The sequence below is a fragment of the Rhinoraja longicauda genome, chromosome 6 (genome assembly GCF_053455715.1).
Source record: "Rhinoraja longicauda isolate Sanriku21f chromosome 6, sRhiLon1.1, whole genome shotgun sequence".
Taxonomy (NCBI): domain Eukaryota; kingdom Metazoa; phylum Chordata; class Chondrichthyes; order Rajiformes; family Arhynchobatidae; genus Rhinoraja; species Rhinoraja longicauda.
The window spans coordinates 37,411,310-37,438,389 of NC_135958.1; the positions used below are offsets into that span (position 1 = coordinate 37,411,310).

At 38.7% G+C, this 27,080-nt stretch overlaps 1 protein-coding gene across 2 annotated transcripts in view; it reads left to right on the forward strand.

Annotated features, from left to right (window-relative positions):
• The window catches only part of nfat5b (nuclear factor of activated T cells 5b), a 131,371-nt gene extending 106,486 nt beyond the window's left edge, over positions 1-24,885 (forward strand). For both annotated transcript variants that reach the window (XM_078400795.1, XM_078400796.1), the window contains exons 11-14: positions 2,012-2,160; positions 8,602-11,053; positions 13,990-14,255; positions 18,963-24,885. In XM_078400795.1, the coding sequence (XP_078256921.1) occupies positions 2,012-2,160; positions 8,602-11,053; positions 13,990-14,255 (2,867 nt within the window). In that variant the 3' untranslated portion in view covers positions 18,963-24,885. The remainder of the gene's footprint in view (positions 1-2,011; positions 2,161-8,601; positions 11,054-13,989; positions 14,256-18,962) is intronic.
• Positions 24,886-27,080: the final 2,195 nt, after the last annotated feature.

Sequence of the window (27,080 nt, forward strand, 5' to 3'; positions counted from 1 at the left end):
ATTTCAAATGGATATTTTTTTCATTTGACAGTATCTTTTTTTATAAGAATTAGTAGACCAGGTGGCCCTTGGTCTGCTCTGCCATTCATAAAGATCATGGGTGATCTTCTACAGTATAATTTTCCTGCAATCCTTCCAAATCCCTTGATTTGCTTGAAATTCAGAAATCCCTCGATCGCTGTTTTGAATTAACTCAATAACTGGGCCTCCCCAATTCTCCAAAGATTCACCAACATCCAAGGGAAGAAATTTCCCTCAATTTCAGGTCCAAATGGCTTCCCCTGACTTTGAGACTGTGACCCCAGCAGCTCTCTCCTTCAGATAAGGACAGCAAATGTTGAGTATACTCAAGTCCCCTTACAGTAAAGGCCAACAAAACATTTGGTTTCTAAGTATACCCATGTCCCTTTGAAGATGCCAATCTTCCCCACTGTTTGTGCCAATTGTACTGTTTGAACATACAAAAGCTTACACTAGCAGATTTTATGTTATTTAAAGGAACATGGATTTTTTTTTAACTGTAAATTTAGCCCTCTATGAAGAGCCCTATGAAGACAAATAATCAGGCTGTCTCTTAATTGCCATTCCGATAAATGTTGATGCTTCTGTTAGTGGGCATCTTTCAGTAACTGCAAAGTATACTGGTCAAAAGTTTCTTTTTTCATGGTTAGTGATACGTGGTTAACAACAATCCTTTTGCTGTTCGCAACTCAACCAAAAAAACATACAAGCTATTATTATGTCCTTGAGCTAGAATGCCATCTGTGAATATGTGGAAAGCCATGATGCATATAGAAACTAATTGCTTGCCGGTGTAGGTCAGTTGATTATTATTTCTAAATATAATCAACAGGAAATGGAAGAGGTTATTAGCCAATAACATTATTACGGCAGTAACTAATCTCTGTAGCAGAGGTTCTTATACCTTTCTATGTTGTAGACCTGAGTCGATAGATTATTGCTTTCTTATGATAGTTTTTCAATTGTATTCTTGGGGTCCACTGATATAAATATAGTAAATGCTGGAAATGATCAAGAGATCAGGCAGCATATGTAAAGACAGCAATGCAGTCAAGTTTCAAAATGATAACCTTTCATCAGAAACTCTCTCCTCTCTCCACTCTTTTTCCTTCCCACTCTCTCTCTTTTTCTTTCCTCCCTCCCAGATTTCCCACCCTCTCCATTTTCATTCCCATGCTTCACTTCAATGTGTTGGGTGATCCCTGTATTGGTGTAAGTGTATTGGGCACGGAAGGCCCAAGAAGGAGAAACAGGATCTGGAAAAGTTTTTTAAAAACAATCATGTTTTAGATTGCAGAGAAGGGGGGGGGGGGGGGGTACAAGGATGCAAAGAGATATTTGTATCGGAAGGAACTGCAGATGCTGGTTTAAACTGAAGATAGACACAAAAAGCTGGAGTGACTCAGCGGGTCTGGCGAAAAGGAATAGGTGACATTTTGAGTCAAGACCCTTCTTCAGACATAAACAGATTAAGTGAATGGGCAATGGCATGGCAAATGGAATATAATGTGTAAAATCTGCTAGATAGAAAAAAATAGGAGGGTAGAACACTTATTAAGGGGGAATGGTTTGAAAAGTGGTTGGTATTCAAAGGAACATTGGTTTCCGTGTACACAACTCATAGAAGGAAGCATGAGGTCAAGCTGAAAAAAAATCATCAGACTTGGCTCACTGATCTTAATAAAAAAGAGTAGTACCAGATAAAATCTGGTTAATGTCAATAGTATTAATAATTAAGATGATGGTCACAATTTCAGCATCGTCCCCAAAAGTAAAATATTTTCTGTAATCAAATAAAATGTTTAGTTGTGTTTGCACACAGAAAATGTAAAGTTGATTTACAGTCAATAAAATTAACGTGTACAAAACTTTGGAAATATGTTAGAGCACAAATAACAGATTTATTCACTTTTCCTTACGTTTATACGTGTTAATTTTGATCAGTACAGGGTTTTTGTGGCAAAAGTTTGATAACGTTGCTGTTTTTTAGCTGCAGTAGCGAAGGTCACAGGCTGTAATCCAGATGAGCCAAATCTTCCCAGTGCCTTGTTGTCACCACTTCTGCCACCTGTTGTGAAGAATGAGGAAACCATTTCAATGGACGTGATATCGAATCAGCCACCATCTACAGTCTTTAAAGTACAGTCTTTTGTTTCAACAGTCAGAAATGCATTTTGGGGTTATTTTTCATAAACGATCAGGCTGTGCAGCATTATATCCTTACTGTATAGACTGCCTGTTATTGCAATTTTCCACGGTATCACCTCTAATAATACTAGCTTCTGTTATTTTTGACGTGAAAATCATACATATAATGATTTGTATAATCTTCCATATTTTTTTTTGTTTTGTTTTTTTGTCTCTTAACAATAGGTTCACATTTTATAATAATAATAATAATAAACATTTATTTTTTATAGCGCTTTTCCAAATGCTCAAAGATGCTTTACAAAAACAGTCAAGACATAAAAACAAACAGACAAACTATCCTGATGGAGAAGCGGCAAACAAATAGCGCCAGCGTCCTCTCACGTCAGGGTCCGGCAGTAGACAATAAAGAACACAAGACACACAATTACAATTTTTAACACAAACAGCCATCACAGTGATTGCTCCAGGCACACCCTCACTGTGATGGAAGGCAAAGAAAAGTCTTATCTCCTCCTCATTCTTCTCCCGTGAAAAGTTTTTTTCATTTTTGTGGCAAGTTTTGCCTTTGTGTGGTTAAAATCATCAACTAGTCTTTAAGTGTTAACTCCAGTTAATTTTGATATCTGGCTTCATCTGAAGATGTTTTGTCTTCTGACAGTACTGAATTAGAAACAAACCGATGAAAGTTAGCCGTTTAACACCTTGTTTGTTATGCCATTAAGTGAAGTTATGGCTTATCTGTTGTCTTATCTCTTTGCCCATATGATTTATTACCTCTGGTTACAAAATTCTTCAAATCTTAGATTTCAGATTAGCGATACAACTTGAATCATTTACCATTCATGAGACGTTTCAAACTGTTACCATGATTTTACATGTATAAATGTTTCCTAACCATTTCTGAAAATAATGATGTCCCCCTTGAACCTAACCAGTAGATTGCCACCCAGCAAGGATAACTTTTGTCAATCAACCTTATGTCAGCTCCTCATAATGGGTTTGAAAACTGAAAAAACATCACTCCTTAACCTTCTAAAATGAAGTGAATACAGCTTTGGTATGTCCAATTTGGCTTCATTTAAATCTATGCTACACAACCAAAACCAATACATCTTCCTAAGATGTGGCACCCTAAACTGTGCATAATACTCCAAATATGGTCTGATCGGGTCTTCGTACAGAGGCAGAATTTCTATCCCCTTGTATTCAAGTCAAGAGATGTAGAATCTAGTGTTCCAACAGGATTCAAAATAAATAATGGGTAGACACAAAATACTAGAGTAACTCAGCGGGACAGGCAGCATCTCTGAAGAGAAGGAATGGGTGACATTTCGGGTTGAGACCCTTTCTCTTCATAATAAATAATGATGCATATTTGTTACTTTCTTGTTTTCACTGAAAAATCTTAATTAACAGTTTTTCATCAGTCTCACGTTATTCTTTAGTTATTTTTCAAATAAAACTAAAACCTGAATGATTTAGATATTATGCTTCCAACTTCCTATTTATAGCTTTAGAGTCTTTTTAATCTTTGTATCCCTCCCTTTATTGCCCCTGAGAAAGAAAAGTAACTTTTCATTTACATATCATAAGGTGAAGTTACGGTTATCTGTAAAAGTCAAATTTATTAATGGTTACTAAAGCAAAATACGATAGATGCTGGCAATCTGAAATGACACCAGAAAATGGTTTAATTATTCAACAGGTCAGGCAGCATCTGTGGAGAAAGGAACAAAATTAACACTTCAATTTGATTTTATGTCATCATATTATTGTGATGAAAAATCGTTAACCTGAAGTAATTAAGCCTCTTTCCACAAATTGTATCTTGTCTGTTGAGCATTTCTATCATTTTTGTTTTTTATAATCTTTAGTTTTGTTCTTTCCCAGGCCTCTTCATTTGTTCATCGCTAATTCCCACTAATCTTCTCAACCTTCAGTTCACTAATTTACATGTTTGTCCAGTTTATTGTGGAAAATCTCTGTTAACTTGTCTTGAAAGCCTATCTAAATCTGGAATATTAATAATTGTTTGGCACTTTTCCCTTCCCAAACAACATTAACTTCATCATGTTTTGTTTTCTACTGGATATATCCAGTTAACTAAATTTGTTCCAGGCCACTAGAATCATAGAGTTATAGAACATGGAAACACCCCCTAAGGCCTAATCCATCCATGCCAACCAAGATGCCTTCCTGAGCTGGTCCCATTTGCCTGCATTTGGCTTGTATCGCTCGAAACCTCTACTATCCATGAATCTCTCCAAATGGCATAAAAGTTGTCATTATACCTGCCTCTACTACTTCCTCTGGTAGCTTGTTCCACAGACCCACTGAGGAAAAACTTGTCTCTCAGGTCCACTTTCAGTCCTTCCCTCTCACCTCAAACCAATGCCCTCCACCCAAGGACATAGACTGTGATATCCACTTTATTTATGCCCCTCATGATTTTATAATTCTTTACAAGATCACCCCTCAGCCCCTTCACCCCAGGGAAAACAATCCCAACCTATGCGGTCTTTCCTTATAACACAAGCCCTCAAGTCTCGGCAACATAGTTGTGAAATTTTACTGCACCCTCTCTAGCATAATCATAGTATATTATGATAACAAGAACTGCAGACAATATTCCAGTGGTCTCGCCTATATCTTGTGCAGTTGTAACATGACGCTCCCAACTCTTGTGCTCAATACCCTATTCAGTGAACTCAAGCTTGCCATACATCTTCTTCACCACTTTTTCTACCCCTATCATCACTTTCAGGGAACTATGTACTCGGGGCCTTAGGTCTCTGTTCTGTCACAGTCACCAAGGTCCTGTCATTTACTGGGTATGCCCTGGCCTGATTTAATTTCCCAAAATGCATCACTCCACACATTCCATCTGGTTTTCCATTGCTTGGTTATGAAAATCGAGATCCTGTTGGTAATGTTTCACACCCTTCTTGGCTGTCTACCACACTATCAATTTTGGTGTTATCCCCAAACGTATTCATCTTGCCACCTACATTCAAATCCAAATTGTTAATATATGTGACAAACATAGGGGACTCAGCACTGATCCCTGCAGCTTCCATTACCACCCTTTGACTCCTTCCAACAAGCCAGTTTTCCATCTATTTGGCTAACTCTCCTGGGATGAAGCTGTTCCTGAGTCTGGAGGTGCGGGCGTAGAAGGCCTTGTATCGTCTGCCCGATGGTAGAAGTTCAAACAGACTGTTGCAGGGGTGTGAAGAGTCTTTGTGGATGCTGGTGGCTTTTCTGAGGCATCGTGTGTTGTAGATGCCCTCCAAGGCTGGTAGCTGTGTTCCGATGGTCCTCTGAGCTCTATGGACTACCTGCTGAAGAGCTTTCCTCTCTGCCTCCGTGCAGCTGAGATACCACACAGGGATGCCATGTGTTAGAATGCTCTCTATGGTGCAGCGGTAGAAGGTCGTCAGCAGCTGTTGGGGTATACCGACTTTTTCAGTGTTCTCAGGTAGAACAGTCGTTGCTGTGCCTTCATGACCAGCACAGCAGTGTTATTGGACCATGTTAGGTCCTCCGAAATGTGAGTGCCCAGAAACATGAAGCTGGACACTCTCTCCACACTGTCCCCGTTGATAAAGATCGGGGCGTATTCCCTGTTGTGTGACCTACGGAAGTTGATGATCAGCTCCTTGGTCTTGGTGGTATTTAGGGACAGGTTGTTATCAGAGCACCAGTCCGCCAGGTTCTGCACCTCCGCTCTGTATTTTGTTTCATCACCGTTGGTGATAAGCCCGATCACCGTTGTGTCGTCTGCAAACTTGACAATGGTGTTGGTGTCGAATGCAGGAACACAGTCGTGTGTGAATAGGGTGTAGAGCATGGGGCTCAGAACATAGCCCTGTGGTGTGCCGGTACTCAGGGTGATAGTGGCGGACAGGTGCGGGCCCATTCTCACTGCCTGCGGTCGCTCCAGCAGGAAGTCCAGGATCCAGTCGCATAATGACGAGCTGAGGCCTAGCTGGTGGAGTTTGGTGATGAGCTTGGTGGGGATGACCGTGTTGAAGGCAGAGCTATAGTCAATGAATAGCATCCTCACATACGTGCCCTGTCTCTCCAGGTGAGTCAGGACAGTGTGAAGAGCCAGAGAGATGGCGTCCTCTGTGGATCTATTTGCCCTGTATGCAAATTGATGTGGGTCCAGTGAGTCAGGGATTCTGGATTTGATGTGTGAGAGGACCAGCCTTTCGAAGCACTTCATGATTATAGGAGCTAGGGCAACCGGACGGTAGTCATTCAGGTTGGTGATCTTTGCTTTTTTCGGCACCGGCACTATGGTAGCCGACTTCAGGCACTTGGGGACCTTAGCCAGAGATAATGACAGGTTAAAAATCCTGGTGAATACCTCAGCCAACTGTTCAGCACAGTCCTTAAGTACCCTTCCTTGAACTTCATCCGGGCCTGCAGCCTTGCGTGGGTTGACACTTTGCAGAGCTCGTTGTACTTCCTGGCCTGTCCTGACTAATTCTCTTGGTCACCTCTTCAAACAAGTCCATCAACCTTGTGAGACACAATTTCCCACATACAAAACCATGCAGATAATCCCAAGATAGACAAAAAATGCAGGAGTAACTCAGCGGGACAGGCAGCATCTCTGGATAGAAGGAATGGGTGACATTTCGATTTGAGACCCTTCTTCAGACGATCCCTAATCAGTCTTGCCTTTCCAAATGCAGATAAATTCTGTCTCTCAGAAACATTTCCACAACTGATGTTAGGCTCATTGGTCTATAATTCATTGGCTTGCCTTTGCAGCCCTTCTTAAATAAATGCACCACATTAGCTTAAACTCCAATCTTCTGGTACTGCACCATAGATGAGGAAGATACAAACATTGCTGCCAAGGCTACATTACTTTGATTCTTCGTGAGCATATTGTTTCAGAAAACTATTCTGGAATCAATGAAGACATTTCCTGCTTTACTAATGGGGCCATTAAATCTTAAACCCATTGATATTTCTTAATTCTACCATTAATCTGCACTCTCTGCTAATATGTGCTTTAAAATTTTTATTCACCAAGAATACTTCTAATCCTTGTTTTTCCTGGCATTCATTCACCACCGCTACCCCTCGCTTTAGAACTTAGCTGCAAGACCGCGAGATAAGTTTCAGTAATAGCTTTTGTTTATCCTCCAATTTGAATTTGCATCTGCAATTTTTTGTTTTTTTTTCCCCCTTTTCAATATAGAATGTTTAAATGGCCCATAAACCTCTGTTTTAATGTTTTTTTCAGACGTTTATGACTTCTCATGGTTTAATTACTCGTATATTTTAGCTTTCCTTTAATATGCAATAAAGGGAAATGGTTTTCTATTTACTTGCAATAAGGGAATGCTTGATTTCATCTGGTTCCTAGGATTTTTTATTTGTTTGACTAGGCGCTCTATCCATGTCACCTCTTATTTTATAACCTAGTCTGAAGTCCTCCACAGCTACCACATTGTCCCTCCCTTTCTCCCATCCCTTCTGAGCAGTCTCTAGAAAAAGCTATTTGTTTTACAGCTTAATCTGTTTTATCTTCCACCTATATAATACTCACCATGGCCATCATATTATGATTCCTCTCTTCGTGCCCCTTTGAGCAGTTTCCTATTCCAGGGTGCTACGGTCAGGATTTTAGTGATCTTTCTGACCGCATTTATTCCAGAATCAGAATCAGAATAACCTTTATTGTCATCCAAAAAAACAAGTCTTTTGGACGAGATTTTGTCACCCAACAATAAGAGCAATAAAAATAAGCAATTACACACACAATCACAAACCAACACAAAACAAAAAAAAGAAACATCCATCACAGTGAGTCTCCTCCAGTCACCTCCTCACTGCGATGGAAGGCCAGAATGTCTTTTCTCTTCCCCTGCCGTCTTCTCCCGCAGTCAGGCTGTTGGAGTTGCCAATTGCCATATCAGTTATACTTAATGCTTAGCTTCAGTTTTGTGGATCTCCATCTTCTGATCCCTTAGTCTCCACTATCTGCCAAATCATCCTGTTTATTATTCTGGGGAAAATTGTTGAGATATTTGTTTAACTCCAGCAGCAACACTGCCGACCCACCTTCCAACCCCACCCAATTTTACATGCTCACATTCTAACTCAAGAGTTTAGCCAAAGAGGGATAATGTACTGCATATGCATTTGATCAGTACATTCATACAGTTCACATACTTCCATTTACAGTATTTGATTCACACAATGTGTTTTACCATTTCCAAATCTGTTATTGCAAGCTTATTTTTTCATGGTTGCAATTTATTTTTGCATGTTAGCATGCATTAAATGTCAATAATATGAAGGTCTTCCAATTCTTTATAAAACAGTACACAAGCAGTATAAGTAAGGTATGGTTATAATTTTAATATTGCTTTGTTTAAGTTTCTTGTTTTCATTTCTTTTATTTAGAATCAAGAGGTGGGAACTGGACAGCAGTCTTTAGAAATCTCTTCAAACATCACAACAGGGACTTCATTCTCTGGATCTGCCTCAAGGCAAGGAGGAGACAGTGATCAGCACCAACAAATTCAATCAAATGTGTTTCCAAGCACAGATGCCTTATCTGCCGTACTGAAGCAAGACATTTCTCAGCCGTGTACATTTCAAGCATCAAAATGTACCACCCAGGTTCAGAATAATGAAGGCTTGCTTCAGCAACCATCCCAGTTTCACAATACTGGCTTACTGTTAGATTCAAGGGAGGTACAACCAAGAGAGATTTTGCAGTCAGATGTATCCTTATCCCAAATGCCCGAGTCATCACTGCAACAGCAACAGAAGCAACAACAGCAGTCGCAGACCCAGGCACTCCAAGAACATTCACCCAATATTTTCCAACAGAGCAGCAATGCATCACAGTTGCAAAATGCTTTGCAGTCTATGCAATCAGGAAACTTTCAGACAAATTCTGAAAATGCCTTAAGTGGCAATGTAAGTCTTGTTCAACAGACTTTGGAGGCTACTCAGCAACAGTTGGCCTCCGTTTTATTTACTGGATCCAGCCCGTCTGAGACGATGCAGCAACCTGTGGAACAGGTGCAAGAGCAAATGAACGCAGGGATGTTCCACCAAGTAAGTGCAATGCAGAGCAATCTCCCTCGAGATCTGTTCTCAAATTCAGATAACTCATCTCTCCCTAGATCTGACAATGTTCTTTCTGGACCTGAGAATTCATTGTCAAATCAACAAGTGTTGGAATCCTCAACAAACATGATGTTGGGAATGCAACAGAACATTTGTCAAGGATCAGGACAACTGCAGTCAGATTTGTACCAATCCTCTTTAAATGGAAGCCTCCAGCAACCTGATATCTTTCAGCAAACTTCTCATGTTCTGTCTGGTCTTCAAACCAGTGATGGAAACCAACATCAGATAGCGCACAGCAGATTGTTTTCACCCACTACAACTGTAGCTGGGAATGAAAATGCAGGAAATCCACAGCAGCAAACATCTTCATCAGGTGTCTTTCAGTGCTCTAATTCTATGGTTGCTGTGGAGGACACGTCAGTGCAGCCGAATCAGAGGCAAACGGATATGTTTGAATCTATTGTGCAGATGCAGCAGAGTGGAGAGAATCAGCCTCAAGTAACTTTATTTTCAAATGCAGATGGCATTATCCATGTTAAAACTGGTGGCTCCTCGCAACCAACTGGGATTTTTCATCAGAGTGGAGAAATGATGTCAAGTCAACCTGGAAACTTCCTTCAGCAATCCCATCCATCGTCAGAACTATTCCATCCACAAAATTCCCTAAATCAAGTGCAAAGTGCAGCGCATTCACAGTCTGGGCTTTTCCACTGCCCTAACACTGTTCTGCAACATCAGAACACTGCCGCTTCCCAAGACCAAGTGCAGTCAGCATTATATCATTCTCAAGGCTCTTTGGCAGTTCTCCAAGGCTCGTCAATCGCCCAAGATCAGCAACAGGGCACTCTTTTTCTTCCTCCAAACTCTTTGCCTTCACTTCAAAATAACAGCATTTCACAAGAAAAACAAGTCAGCTTTTATTCGCCACAGAGCACAATTCCAACACTCCAGAGTTCAGGAAACCCAGAGCAACAATCTGTGAATGTCTTTCAGACCCAGGCACAAATATCTCAGATTCAGAATAACATGATTGCTCAAGAACAGCAACAACAGCAACAGAACCTTTTTCAACATCAAGTGACCTTATCCTCTTCCCAAACTAACACTTCCCCCCAAAATCAGCAAGCATCTATCTACCAGACCCAACATTCAATAGCTGCACTTCACAACAGCTCTTCACCTCAAGACCAACCTCAGAATGTTCTTTTTAATTCTCAGAATTCAATAAATAACAGCTTAGCTTCCCAGGAACAACAGCAGAACATCCTTTTCAACTCTCAGAATTCCATGCCTGCAATGAATACAAATTTAACTTCCCAAGAGCAACAGAACCAAACACTTTTTCATACTCAGCCTAATATGGTGTCAGTTAATCAAGAACAGCAATCATCCATACAATTCCAAAACCAGACTACGGTTTCCTCACTTCAGAATAACGGGACGCCCCAGGGAGATCAGAAACAGTCAGTTTTTCATGGTCAACCTCAAATGCAGCTTGTTCAAAGTTCAGGAGGCACCCAAAATCAGCAAGTGACACTGTTCATATCTCAAAGTTCAATGTCTGCATTACAGAATAACATGAATCAACAAGATATACAGCAGTCTAATGTGTTTAATCCTCAAAATAATGTCCCCGTACTTCAAAACAACACATCAGTATCGGGTCAGCAACAAAATACACTTTTTCACCCCCATGGGACCATGAATCAGCTTCAGAATTCACCTACATCAGCACAACAACCAACAAGCTTATATTTGTTTGGAATTCAAAATGGTAAGTGTAACTTAAATACATGAGTGAATTTAAACTATTTGGCTGCCCAAGTTAAAATTTAAAATGTACATTTTACCCAACCCAATTTCAGAAAGATAATGTGTAGGAAGGAACTGCAGATGCAGGTTTAAACCGAAGATAGACACAAAAAACTGGAGTAACTCAGTGGGGCAGACAGCATCTCTGGAGAGAAGGAATGGGTGATGTTTCGGGTCAAGACCTTTCTTCAGACTTAAAGTCACGGGAAAAGGACTTTCGTGTCGACCCGAAACGTCACCCATTCCTTCTCTCCAGAGATGCTGTCTGTCCTGCTGAGTTACTTCAGAAAGATAACTCTTGAAAATTGAATGTGTTTTCTTTATCTTTCCTTTTTCCCCTCAAATTGCTGACTTTTGCTATAGTTCTGCAGGTGTTGTCGACCCTCCGTTAGCTTTTCCCAGTGGTTCTCCATCTAGCAGTAAAAATACTCTTTGGAACAACATCACTCACGAACTCCATCAGTTCAAAATGAACAGTTTTATTTTGTTTGACTTTGTTCTCTTCCTTCTCCACTTCCTAAATCCTGTAGAAAGATTTACAACCACTAGCTGACTCTTCTGACAAGGCAGGCAAACTGCCCTGAGGAAAGCTGCTGAAAAGTGTACGAATAGTGGACATGCTTATTTCTTAAATTCATTCATCCACTGGCAACATCACTTCCATAGTCAATACTTATTGCTCACCCCACCCTGAATTGAGTGTCTTTTTAGGCCATATCAGAGGGAAGTCAGAAATTGATCACTTGATGCGGGCCAAAAGTTGTACACGGGACAGACCAAATAAGGAAGGGAGATTTCCTCCCTGGGGACTTAAATTGGGTTGTACAGTAATCCAGTTGTTTCAGGCCGTTCATTACTGATAGTTGCTTTTTGATTCAGGATTGATTGATTAAGCAATTGCAGTCGTGTAACTGGGACTCATGTCTCCAGATTGTTAATCCAATCCACCAGATCGCTGATCCAGTAAAATAATCACTGAATACCCAAATTAGGAATCTACCCTTTTAATAACTGTAAAAATCCTCTCCACTCTGTTTCGAAAAGTTCTTATCTACACTGATGAGTGAATAAGATGATTTCCTGAGATTCCTGATGTCGCAAGGACATCATCATCACCCACCAGCATAAAGCATATTGAAACATTAGTGTAGGAAATCAGTCTGAAGAAGGGTCTCGACCCGAAACGTCACCCATTCCTTCTCTCCCGAGATGCTGCCTGACCCGCTGAGTTACTCCAGCATTTTGTGTCTACCTTTGAAACATTAGTGATCAGGTTGATGCAAGAATATAATAGCAGTGCATCTCCAAAGCTCAGCCTTGGTATCATCCTTCACATATTCAACTCATCCATTCATTGAAAGATATGATCAGGTGATGAGTATAATATTGCTTTTTTGCGCTGTTATCATGGAGAGTAGAGTGAGATCCTCAGGCCGCAGGAGAAACCAGCACAGTGTTTCACCTGATTTTACTCGGTCTTTACAGTCCAAAATAAAGTCCTTCATCCAGAGAAATACAAATACTAAACTTGAAGAAAGAATCCTGGATAGAGCAAAAAATCTTAAGTGTTTATAGGGTGGTTTATGTTCTTGCTCAGTTGCAGAGTTATGGATTTTGCACTTCTGCAACTGATAGAAAGTTGCTGGAACTTCCAGCGTCTCTGATAAGGAAAGGCTTTGCACGTAGTAATTTGTATTTCTGCAAAAAAAAACTATTCTGTTTTGGAACCCACAGTAGCAGTCCTAAATCCAGTCAGACCATTGCTTACAAATAATCTCACTCTTGGAACAATGTGCCGTAGAATTTCTTGCTACTTTCAAAGTGCATGTGAATGAGAAAGAAAAAGTCATTATTGCTGATTTTCAAGATTCTCATAAAAGTCCTGCAGTTATTGGAAACCTGAACTCCAGAAATGACTAGAAACACTCAACAGATCAGGCAGCACTGATGGAATGTAAAAAACGGGAGTTACTGTTACAGATTGATAACTTTCATCAGATCTAGTTCTGCAACAAACTGGAAAGACTGATATGATTACTCTCTCAGCCTGCACCATCACCACTTGTCACTTTCTCTCTCCCTGTCACGGATGTTATCTTTTCTCTCTCTATGTTTAACCCTTCTTTGCAACTTTGATTTCTGACTTTTCCTTGTTCCAAAGAGAGGTCATCAACTTGAAATGTTAACTACCTTACTGTCTCCACAGATACTGCTTGACCTTCTGGGTATTCCCAGTATTTTCTGTTTGTGTTTGTAGACATAGAAACATAGAAAATAAGTGCATGAGTAGACCATTTGGCCCTTCGAGCCAGCACTGCCATTCAATATGATCATGGCTGATCATCCAAAATCAGTACCCCGTTCCTGCTTTCTCCCCATATCCCTTGATTCCATTAGCCCTAAGAGCTATATCTAACGTAAACATTCCAGTGAATTGGCCTCCACTGCCTTCTGTGGCAGAGAATTCCACAGATTCACAACTATCTGGGTGAAAAAGTTTTTCTTCATCTCAGTCCTAAATGGCCTACCCCTTATTCTTAAACTGTGACCTCTGGTTCTGGACTCCCCCAATGTCGGGAACATTTTTCCTGCATCTAGCCTGTCCAATCCCTTAAGAATTTTATATGTTTCTATAAGATCAATAGAGTTTGGGATTCCTGGGGAAGCCAGTAAATTGGTTGGGAATATTTAGTTGAAGAAGATCAACTGTGATCTTTTCAAATTCCAGGACAGTCTCAAAAGCCCTTTTGGCTTATCCTTGCTCCTATTTCGTATGCAATTTAATACTAATAAGTTCTTCTTTTGGAAATGTTTTCAGATCCTAAAGTGCGGAAATGTAACAATAGCATTTATTACACAAAGAAGTATACTCAGGCTTTTGTGTTTTTTTAAATACAGATTGCGGACAATTGATGAGCATAGCAGATGTGTCTCAGCAATGCTCAACTGGACCATCTTTGTCTGATCAGCTGCTTGTGATTAACCAGTCGGGACAAGCGCAGACCGAAGGACAAGCCGTTTCCCCACTTCTCTCACAGCAGATGGCTGACACAAGGCAACTGTCATCTACCATTCCTGTTGAACAGAACATGGAAAAAATTGATGACATCCTTGTCTCGTTACAGAACCAGGGAAGAAACATCAGCAGCTCTTTTAATCCATAGGTAGGACATATTTGGATACTGTATAAAGGCACTTTGCATGACCTGGTCATGAATAAGTAAAAGCTTTATTTTAGCCTCAGCCTTGAATTATAAATCAGGCATGTATTTGCAGGTATAACATTTCACCTTCCCTGATTGCCTATTTTCATGACTTAAATCAACAGAGAGTTCCAGATCATGACCAGTTTTGCATTTTTTTAAAAGGGCTTACCTGGCATCAGCAGAACGTTTGCCTCGCAATTTAAATCTGTGCCCCCTTCAATCATCTGCAAAGGAGAACCCTTTACTTCTGTTTATCCCATCTAAACGTTCTCCCTGTGGGTTTTCTCCAGGTGCTCTGGTTTTCTCCCACATTTAATAGGAATCTGAGGGGTACTTTTTTCACACGGAGGGTGGTGGGTGTATGGAACAAGCTGCCAGGGGAGGTAGTTGAGGCTGGGACTGTCACATCGTTTCAGAAACAGTTAGACGGGTACATGAATAGGATAGGTTTGGAGGGATATGGACCAAGCGCAGGCCAGTGTAGCTAGGACATTGTTGGCCAGTGTGGGCGAGTTGGGCTTGCCACACCTGCAAGTACATGTGACAATACTAAATAAATACCAATACTATCCTGCAGTCAGGATAAGCATCTACTGTATCTAATACGACTTCATCCTTTCTTATATGGAAATTTCTTATCCATCAAGCCTGCCACTAACCCTATAGACATTCTGCAAATTAGACTGTTTTGCAGGACTTGTCAGCTGCTTTCCAAAATTCCATTTAAACATCCACTGCATTTCCTTTAGTTAATACGAGGAATAATTTAATCAGATTAGTCAATGAAAATTTGCTTTTAAAAAAACCTGTTCTCACTCTCCCTCATTAATTTGATCTTCTCCCAATGCCTATTAATATTTTTCTGTTAATATTTTTCCTGCTTTTTTAAAAGTTATTTTGCCCCTCAAGTTAAACTGAACCAGTCCGACATGTCCTTGCACCACATTTTGAGCACATTTGTCATTTTACAGTTCTCTAGCATCTTCTAGTAGCTCGGGAAGACAGAAAAAGTACTACCCTTGTCGGTAAACGCCATACCCAACATTATTGGGCACATCCATGTCTCAACATTATTTGGTGGGCAACAAATACCACCGAATAGTGTGAAATCTTATTTAACAGTAGCCAGAATGATTCTGTCCTTGACTCCTTCAAGGATATCTTCTTTCTCCTGAGCATTAATTCCATCCTTAATCAGTACTGTGATACCATCTCCCGTGATTCCTTCCCTTTCCTTTCTGAACACCGTATTTCCAGGTGCTTAGTGCTGTTTTTGTTTTGAGATGCATTTCAATGTTTGCTACTACGTTATGTTCCCATACTACCATTTCAGCCTGCATTTATGTATGTTCATTCAGAATGTGACTGTCTTTCTTATATTCTCTTGGGCTGCAACCATCCAATAGGTTTCTTCTCTAGTGCTATCTACAGTTTCACTATGCATATTTCTCTTTCCTGTATAATAGTGCCTATCTACCTGAAAGTTTAGATCTAAAGCTCCACACTAGTAAACTTTCTCCCCAAAAAGTGGTCCCAGTTCTATTGAGATGCATTGAAAAGTCCACTTTGAACAGGCCCCTCCTGCCCCAGTACTGCTGGTCAATGCCCTCAAGAATTTGATGCAGTATCATGGTTCTAGCCATACAGTGATCTGTCTGTTTTTCTGTTGACTTCAGCTGGAATGCAATACCAGAAATTGTCGAGAGATGATTACTTTTAAGGGCCAACGTTTTAATTACTTCTCTGGTTCCTGAAAGTGTAACTGCAGGGCACTAGCACCGACCATCCCAATCTTGTTGGTGTCAACATCTGCTACAACGTTTGGTTCATCCAGTTCCTTCTGTAGAAAGGTGTGCAACATCTCAATTCTGTATTTTACCCAGGCAGCAGGGGGGAACAAAACATGCAATGTGTAACCCACATATACTCTTTCTGAAATACCAGTCAGTCTCTCTGACTGCAATTCTGTACAGGTCTTGTATTTCTATCCTTCACTCTTTTCCTCTCTTGCGGCTTCATCCTCACATGCAATCTTTTTGACCCACATTACCAAGTTGTATCTCCTCCTTGATGCCATCACTCAGACAACCTATCATATTTAATACTTAATATTGCCGTGAGAGAGGCCCACACTCTGAAGTTCGATGCAATTCTTGCTCCTATAGACAATAGACAATAGGTGCAAGAGGAGGCCATTCGGCCCTTCGAGCCAGCACCACCATTCAATGTGATCATGGCTGATCATTCTCAATCAGTACCCCGTTCCTGCCTTCTCCCCATACCCCCTGACTCCGCTATCCTTAAGAGCTCTATCCAGCTCTCTCTTGAATGCATTCAGAGAATTGGCCTCCACTGCCTTCTGAGGCAGAGAATTCCTGCACGTTTGGCTAACCATCCACTTGAAACCACAAGGTGATCACCCCCTAAAATGTATGATCTGAGAAATTCCTTTATGCTCTAATTTAATAAAAAGGAACTGCGGCTGCTGCTTTATACCAAAGATAAACACAAAATGCTGGAGTAACTCAGCGGGTCAGGCAGCATCTCTGGAGAAAATGGATAAATGACATTTCGGTTCGACTGCAGACTGATTTTAGTTGGGAGAGTGGGGGGAAAAGACGGCAAGGGAAAGAAGGGACAAATCAGAGCAGCAACAGGTAACCTCAGGCAAGGAGGTTCCCCAATAGACCGATTTTTGGATAGAGACAGGTGTGAGCCCAAGAGGGATAGGTACATCGTTGAAAACTGCAAAGCTGGTTAACAATGTATAGGAGCGCACATCGGGAACATCAGATGTAGTAGTTGAGGTTTATGGTCTTTATGGTCTTCCTTGTAAGCTCAAAATCTACATTTATGTCCAACTCATTGATATATATCACAAACACCAGTCCTAGCACAGATCCCTGAATAGCGCCTTTCCACCACAACCTTGCATCTTCTGGTATTAAACCAGTTCTGAATCCATATGAGCAAGTCACTGTGAATCCCATGTGTCTTAATCTTCTGGATCAGCCTACCATGGGGGACATAGTAAAATGGTTTTAATAATTTATTTAATATGCATGTCCTTGGGATCTGGGGAATTATCACCTTCCAGTCTCATTGGTTTCTCCCATTTTTTTTCACAATCTCCTCATTTACTCTGGATCTTTAGTCCTCCACAAGGTGGTACAGCAGTAGAGTTGCCGCCTTACAGCGCCAGAGACCCGGATTTAATCCTGACTAAGGGTGCTGTTTGTAGGTTAATTGGCTTGGTTAAATTGTCCTAGTGTATGTAGGATAATGTCAGTGTGTCGGGATCGCTGGTCGGTGCAAACTTGATGGGCCAAAGGGCTTTTTTTCTGCGCTGTATCTCTAAACTAAACTAAATTTTCGAGGAAGTTTTTGTGTCTTCTGTGGAAACACATGGGAGAATTATTGTGCCAATATCCCCAATATGATTTTTACTTTTCTTTTCCTTACCAATGTTCTGGTTGTACTTTGCTGAATTTTGAAATATTGTGCCCTGCGAGGTGCATCTTCGATTTTCTTGTTTATACTTTGTCCTTCATTACCATTATTCTTTGCTGCTCTTTGTTGATTATTAGTTTCATCCAAACTAATTCTACTTGATTTACTCAGCTGAGTTCCTTACTTTATTGCCATTATCTAATTTTCTTTCAATATATGGGTGACACAACTCCTTTTTCATTTTGCCTATCTCTTTTCAAAATCCTAGGATATTTTATTCCTATCCTCGGTCAATTGTGATCATGTTTCTGTCATGGATATTAGATCATTGCAAGTTAATTTCTATTTGTGTTTAATTAATCCACCTACCTTGTTACAAATGCCATATACATTCAAATAAAACCTCTTCAATTGTATCATTTTTCCCCTGCTCTTACTCACTTTATTACAACATATTCCAATTAATACAATTTAATTTTAACTTTTAAAATGAATGATTAAAACATGTTTAAATATTTGTCTATTGTCTATTTCCCCTTGATAATTGCTGCACCGTGACAGAAAGAAGTTGGAAAACTGGCTTTATCATTTTTATTCACAGGAACGGCCCAATCAAATTAATTCTAATGCACTCTATTTTATGCATCCATTCTTACTTTGACTGTATCCATTTTTCTTTATAACATATTAAATGGTCATTTAGAAATGATAATACAATCAGTAAAATAATTCACACTGTAATAAAGCATTTTCTCATAAAGGATGAAGATGGCAAACTACAGCCTACTCTTAATGTAACCGTGCTTATTAATTTGAATCAAGATCATAGAATGAGAAGCTCCTCCTTTGTCTTTTTATTAGAGTTGCTTAATTCAATCTATTTGGTATAATAAGTACATTAGTATAATGTATAATGTTTTGATTTTATGATCGTGAGAAGCACAGATTGTCGGTGGATATTAATAATTTTACTCAAGTATGTAAATTATACCGCCAAACAATGCCACTGATGTTTTTCCGGATGTGAAACACTCCGGGGGGGAAATAGTGTAACAGTAACATGTTGAAACAGTAAAGAATTTCATAAACATGCACTATATCTTATGCGATAAAATCATTTATTTCACCTTATTTTCTGTTCAACCATAATGTACTGTTCTCTAAAGATTGGCCATGATGATACATGAAAAACAATAACTTCTTATTTACTTTTAGGTATTCATCTGGTACAAATTTAAGAAGACATGAAGAAACGTCAAACCTTTATGAAACCACAATCCTGTCTATGAAGGGAAAAGAGAACTGTGACTGTACTATGAAGGGAAAGTTAAAGTATTGATATTGCTTATATCCATTTCAGCTTTTAAAGCCAATCCTTTGACCTACATTTTAAATCATCATGAAGCTAATTATTTTTCAATTCAGTGCATTTTGAGTGCATAAATGCAGATCTTCAGTGATGACTTTTTGTTACCATTCCACTTTGGAAGGTATAGCAACTGACAGAGTGCATCTCTCCAGTTAGCCAGCTCCCTGTAAATTAAAATATTTTGGCGTAAATGCAAATGTTATCATCGCCAATAAGCTCATGGTGAATAACACTCAGCAAAAAACTAAGAATACTGACTACAAATTAAGAAAATAAAAGTTCTCAGCTACTTGTGCTAAATGTCCATATTTAGTGGCAGTGTGAGCTATACGCCTTCTGAAATTCAAATTCATTAAATTTCAGAAGTGTTGTACAATGTGCCATCATTTCAATGTGTCGAGAAGCCAAGAAATAATTTATATCATGTGATCTCTTTACCAGCTGCATCCACCAAAGTATGCAGATCCATAATATATATCCTCATAACATATCGCCAAGATTCAGCATAGATCAGGAGCCACAAAGGTGTACTTGCATAGGTGAAATTTGGTATAGCTGTAATGAAGACATTTGGAAAACAGATGGAGGAATTTTAAATCTGTGTGTGTCCTGGAAAATTTTGCAATTAAAATGACAGCAAACTGTAGACATAAAAAGGATTTGGGAAAGATTGATAATTTCTATATCCTTCGCAAATGGCATGCAAAATTAATTTGTACTTGTGTGGCTGGACTGATCGATGGTAGGCTCAGTGATGGATTCTGACTTTCTACCTGTGTATTTTTTCCTTTATAAAAGTAGACTACTTATTCAAAGTCCTTAATCCTATTTGAAACTTCAATGACAAATTAAGTGAACTGAGGTCACTGACTCCATGAAAAGTGACTATGGCAAAAAAAACCCTGTAACTTTGCCTAACTGAGAGGAAGAAAATAAATCTCTTCATTGACATAGATGACATGGCATCTTCGGTATTATAAAAACATCATTGATACTGATTTCTGGATCATTATTTTTGGTCCAACTGAATTTAGTATGACCCTTTACTATTATTTCCAATCCTGTTCTCACATGGTGACCTCTTTGTTTATTGAGTGTGTGGTGTATTTGCTCGGCTGCAAAGGGAAAAGCAGTCTAATCTCTTTTTTTAATGAATTTTTTGGTTTTATACTCATTGTCCGCAGCCTGTTTCACAAAGAGGGAAATGTTATCTTCTCAGCAGTTGTGTAACAGCCATCAAAGAGATGACCTTTCTACCCATTAACAGAGGACGGTCTATCAGACAGCAATTAAGTCATCAATTTTCTCAGTTGAGTAGGTCTTTATCTTGATTAGAAAACAACCAGTAAATTCCCTTTTCTGTTTGCCAACTAATTTGAATGTTAAGACCATCTGTCCACAAGGACTGATACTAAAAAAGGAGGTACAGTTTAAAACTGTTATACCCTCTGTGTTTTGACTGCTCCACTGCAAATCTCAAGGTATGCTTACTTTGAAGAAGTTCTCCTCCTCTTTCCGACAGGAGTTCTATAACCCCTTCACTTCCTGTTCCCCCTCTGTGTGAGTCTGACGAAGGGTCCAGACCTAAAACATCACCTATCCGTATTTTCCAGGGATGCTGCCTGACCCACTGAGTTACTCTAGCATTTTGTGTCTTTCAATAAAACTTCACATCAGAACACTGTAATTACTGATTAGTCTATGTTCATGTTATAGGATAAATACTAAGAGACTAGGAAAGATGACTGTTTATGTAAACAGCCTCATAAAGACAGACTACCTTGATCTTCTACCCAGAAAGTGCATGATTGGATGCATCTCTTGCAAAGATTTCCATCTTTCCTAATCTTGGATCTTAAGATGCTGTCTAACAATAGCATGTGGCATGACACTGAATTACAATTTGCACTGAATCTCCAGGATTGACATTAAGGAATAGGATGAATACTGATATTTGTCCATATGCGGCAGGCAGAGGTAAAGCCCTCAAGTATCTAATTTGAATAATCAGACAATCCAACAGAGGGGCATGTGTAATCGAGTTACTCCAGCTTTTTATGTCTACGGTTTAAACCAGCATCTGCAGTTCCTTCCTACACAATCCAACAGAGAGGCATGTGTAATCGCCAATTATAGAACAGTTCAATCTCTGATAGATTGTACTGCTCTATATTAATTGAGAGGTCCCTCCAAGAAATCCTCAATAAGTTCAAGGGCACAATCTCTTTATTTGGGAACTCTTACATGATTGGTAGCACTTTTTTCAACTTCTTAAATGGCATTTTCTTCATCTGCAAATTGGAAAATGGTGACCAAAATCCCGAGGGCTATTGAAATCAGAGGACTACATCAGAAAGGTTTAAAGGGATATGTGGGCAAATGGGACTGCATTGGATAGGAATCTTGGTAGGCCAAAAGGCCAAATGGTCTATTTCCTTCCTGTCTGACTGTGTGCCTGTTTCACACGTGGCTCTGATATAATAATCTAATATCTTAGGTACACATACATAATGTATGATCTTGTGGCATTCCCAGTATTTTTCTGTTCCTGTTAAATAGTACTACTGATAGAGTTGTAATATTATCCAGTCCGTCAGTTCAATACTGAATTTTTTTTATGAAACTTGCAAAATTTTCTGTTGCATATGAAAAGCAAGATGTGGTTCATTAATTTTAGTAGTAGTCTGAAGAGCAGTTTATACCAGAAAATAATTGTACATCTGTGTGCTGAAAAATTTAGAATATAAAACTAAAACAGCAACTGCAGTAATGAAAGTTAAAATCACATTGTACATGTGCTTCCCCATTACTAGCGAGAAAGATGGTTGACCTAGAAGAACATGCAATGGGCAGGTGAATTGAAACATTTTTCTACTGTAAATCTAATATTGGAACTAATTTGGTGTTGTAGAATAGTGACAATTTGCATTTGCTGTTAGAAATGCAAATTAAAATTGGATTTAGATATAGTATTACCATTTTAATGTGATGTAAACCAAAGTTTGAATGTGTTCTATAGCTTTATACTTTTCTAGTTTTAAGTCAATCTTTAATAGCTATATAAGTATTGTGCAAACCTAATGTAAATATTGCAATTTTGGTATACATAAATATTAATTTAACATCATGTTGCCAGTCAGTATTAAGTTTCAGGTTCCCTTGTTACAAGGTGTCCGTATTAGATATCAAGGAAGAAGTGGAACGTTGCCCCGTTGTAGATACCTGACCATTAAATCTAATCCCATCTCCAATGTAAAAGAACTTACAATAAAATGTCATTATGGTTTCTCAGATTTTAACACTAAGAAATGAATGGTTATCCAACTACACCTTACGATTAAAGTAGAGAAAGTAGATATGATGCACATTGTACATAAAACAAAAAGGACAAACGTATCAATGTGAAGCAGAAATGGATGTATAACAATATTTCAGAGATCTATATATTAACCAACATACAACCTGGCTTTTCATTTTTTGCTGCACTCTGTTAGCACGTCCACTGGGATGAGCTGGATAATGTAGGCAAAGCAGCTAATTTTCCTTTGGAAAGATGAGCTTTGGTTAAAATCTAAGTAAATGTGCTCTAATAATGGAATCTCCAGCACTTTATTCAACTAATATTGTGACCATTGATTCCCTTTAATGTGTCAGTGATGATTTATTCCTGTCAACTGTCCAGAGTACTACTTTTAAGTATTTATGTTTATGAAAAGTCATTTAATTGTATATTTCCTTTCTGTTTAATGTAAATATTTAAACTATTTTCTTACTGTGCACATTTTGAGCCATGCAAAAACTTTAAGCAGCTACTTCTCTTCCTTAAGAAGCACTGAAGATGTTTCGGTGGTACGGTCTTTACATGTTATGAAGGGAGCTTCAGCTGCCTGACCAGCTTTTAGATCAGTCATTTTAAATACAGAATTTCTATTCAAATTTGGATGGTTTATATCTAATGTATGTTTCATTTTTGGAAAGCAGCTTTTTTATATGTGTGTGTGTATATAAAAGATATACATACATATATACATTCACACAAATATATATGAAATGGCATCATATTTTGTTATTTGTACTAAGAGTACAATCAAATTATAAACTTTACCACATATTTCTGTGGTGGCTGAGAGACTTTGTCAAAATGAGTTTGGATTGGCACTTTTGCTACTGTTTTTGACTGATTTTAAATGTTTTAAATGCAAATCAAATATTTATGGGGCATAGTGTGAACTAGTAGGGCTAAATATCTTTTGTAAGTGTCTTTGCATGAAAACGAATATAACCAGAATATAGTGAATGAAAGCAGATTATTATTGTTTGGATTTCTGCACATCAGTGTTTCATTTTATCATGAGGCAGAGCCAAATCATGCATTAAAAAATATATCGTGGACGCCTTTTGAATTCACTACTTACTATGATTCTATTATTTGTCTTGTACCATTTTTATTTTATTACTGCTAGTACAGATGGTAGCAGTCTAAATAAAAGAAAGTGAATTTAAATTGCTGAACAAAATCCTGAATCCATTGTGTATCACAACACACAATCCATTTAGAGCTCTTATTTGATGCCTGAAAGATCTGCCTTTTACTTTGCAGTCTCCAATCCAGTTGATATTGATTTTTGCAAGTTCCCAGAAGCAACTATTTAGCTACAGCATTGTTGACTCTGAACATTAAATCAATATATATTTTTTCTCTATTGAACATGTTTAACCCTATTTAATGAGCTAAATCTTTTGTCATTGTTCAATGGGGTTTTTTGTGGCATCAGATTTATGATTTCCCCCCCCAGAATGGAGTATCATTGTCCCCAAGCTGAAATGGTTATTGGCAGGCCATACATCTTTTAACCTTTGGATCTTTCAAAAAACTTTTTAGTTCAGTTGTGCCAACTTTCTATATTTCAGATTTTGGCCCTGTCACTTACATAAGGTTTTATCAGTTAAAATTCTGATGGAGGACTAGAGCATGTATCTCTACTGTGGTCTGCTTTTCTTGCTAATCAAAGGCACACAGTTATTAGACAATAATTCAACCAAGTGGTGGCACAGTGGTAGAATTGCTGCCTCACAGCACCAGAGAGACCTGGGTTCAATCCCGACTATGGGTGCTGTCTGTGTGGAGTTTGTATTCTATTGGCTATGGGTATTGTCTGTGGAGTTTGTAACCGTGTGGTAGACACAAAATGCTGGAGTAACTTGGCGGGTCAGGCAGCATCTCAGGAGAGAAGGAATGGGTGACGTTTCGGGTCGGGACCCTTCTTCGGACTGATGTCAGGGGAGGGGGTGGGACAAAGATAGGATGTAGTTGGAGACAGGAAGTCAGTGGGAGAACTGGGAAGGGGGAAGGAAAAGAGAGGGACAGAGGAACCATCTGAAGTTAGAGAAGTCAATGTTGGGGTGTAATCTGCCCAGGCAACATATGAGATGCTGTTCCTCCAATTTGCGCTGGGCCTCACTATGACAATGGAGGAGGCCCATGACAGAAAGGTCAGACTGGGAGGGGGAGTTGAAGTGCTGAGCCACCGGGAGATCAGGTTGGTTAAGGCAGACTGAGCGAAGGTGTTGAGCGAAACGATCGCCTATCCTACGTTTGGTCTCGCCGATGTAGAGAAGTTGAAATCTGGAACAGCGGACACAATAGATGAGGTTGGAGGAGGTGCAGGTGAACCTCTGCCTCACCTGGAAAGACTGGGTCCTTGGATGGAGTCGAGGGGGGAGGTAAAGGGACAGGTGTTGCATCTCCTGCGGTTGCAGGGGAAAGTACCTGGGGAGGGGGAGGTTGGGGTGGGAACCGTGTGGGTTTTCTCCGGGGGCTCCAGTTTTCTCCCAGGAAATGCAGAAACTAGTTTTAGATGAATAATTTTGAAAGAGCAAGACTCACTTATATTTCAACACAATAACTAATAGGAAATTTGTAAAGATTTAAAATTTAATTCAGAATAAAATTCTTAATTAAATTGCTGGTGAAATAAAATACTTTTAGTACCAGGAGCGATGGACCTGTCACATGACAAAACAAATAAATAAATAGCTTTCTTGCTTGTAATATTTTAATATTTTAATTTGAAAATATGAAGCTTTATTACGAAAAAAAATCTTTTTTTTATGATCAACATTGCTTTCTGTATAAAGCATAACTTATTCTAGTACGTCATGACCAATTTCCCTCCAGGGATGAATAAAGTTCTATCGTATCGTATGAAATAGACGGTAATTGATTCATACATTTACAAGTCATCCAACTCTCTTCAAGAAAATGAGAATTAAAATCCACTAATCTTTTGCTGTAATTCCCCTATTCTAAATTATAATAGCTTGATTATGTTTGATGTATCTTGTTTCTATTTGCATTTGTTATTTTCTTTGGAAAAGAAAGCACCGTTGAGATTTTATACAAATTGTAAGGTTTATTCAGTTGAAAATTGCTCAAGTTCCACTTTCTCAGCAGAGGAACCGGCTTGCAGATCAGAAAGCTGGCACAACAAATCCAACTTTCACATACGCCACACTCCCGCATGCTGCACAAATTAATTTATCTTTACATACTTCCAATTAAGTTTTTTTTAAAGTCCTTTTGTTCTGCGTATCAAAATCATAGTTCAAAAAAAATTGAAATTAGAACACTGATTCTGTGACTTCTCATAGGTCATCTAGCAAGAAGTAATAAAGAAATATTCTGAATTAAAAAAAATATTGTTCTAAAATTATTATGGATTGTAAGATGCCACACAAATATTTAAATTAAATAAAACTTTTGGCGGTAATGAAAATAGAAATGGCTAGAAACACTCAAAATGTCGGGAAAAAGTTAATGTTTCAGGTCAAAGACCTTTCATTAGGAAAAAAAAATGCTAGCTTTAAATTATAGAGAGAGCGAAAGAGGTTAGATAGGACAAAGGGAATATCTCCTATAGGATGAGGCTTGGGCTTTGTTTCAGATTTCCAGCACCTGCAGATTTTTGGTTGTCCTTTTGCAATAATAAATGGTTTGTATACTTTGTGAGGTCCCTGGATTTTTAATGCAAGACTACGTTGGTTCATGCAATGTATAAGGAGCATTCTAACAGAAGGTTTTGGCTGGTAGTTTACGAACAGTGCACTTTGGTGTTTTCATCGACAATAGGAGCAGTACTCAGTAGTCAAACAATAATTCCATATATAATGAACAAATGTGAAAAAATATGCTATGTTTTAGTTACATGTCCAAAATCAATGTAGCAAAATAAAATGTTGCTCTACATGACCCGACTCCTCAGAACTACATCTTCAGGTGGATTTTTTTTCGACAATTTTTGACTTCTGTGAAATATTCTCCATTTTTCTTAGTGTTTTTATAACTTTATCATTGTCAAGTCAGAATTTTGTCCGTCATATTCATTGCCAGCCCTATTAACACACTTAAAATAAATAGTATATATTTACTTTTATAATTGTGCAAGATATATGAAATGCCTCAATAATGTTTGATTTCATTTTATTTTTTTTAAGGGATGGTTCAGTGGTTCATTTTGTAATGTGTAATAGAAATGGATGACATTTCTGGGAATTATCTTTATTTCTCAATGTAAATATGTCCAAATCCTTGATATACATCTCAGAATAATGAAATTGTAATCTTAGATTATTTTCTTTCCCCTTTTTCAGAATTATATTTTGGTTTTCTGTTCATTAAAATGCATACAAATTACAGATATTGTTCTGTGTTCTTGCAGTTAGGTCACGTATGTAATGGCAGCAATGCCTTTACTTTCTTCGACCAGTTCAACTTGTACAAAAACAAAGTGGACTGACAGGTTACTCTGGAATACTTAAATGAAATGCCTATTTGGAAATAGGTTTGTGTCACAAAAGTTATCTCAACTTTTCTAAAGATCAGGAATGTTTTTGAGGGAAATATTTGCATTTTAAAACCGTGTGAATTTAATTCAAAAGACTTCGAGCAAAATCACTTTAATAAC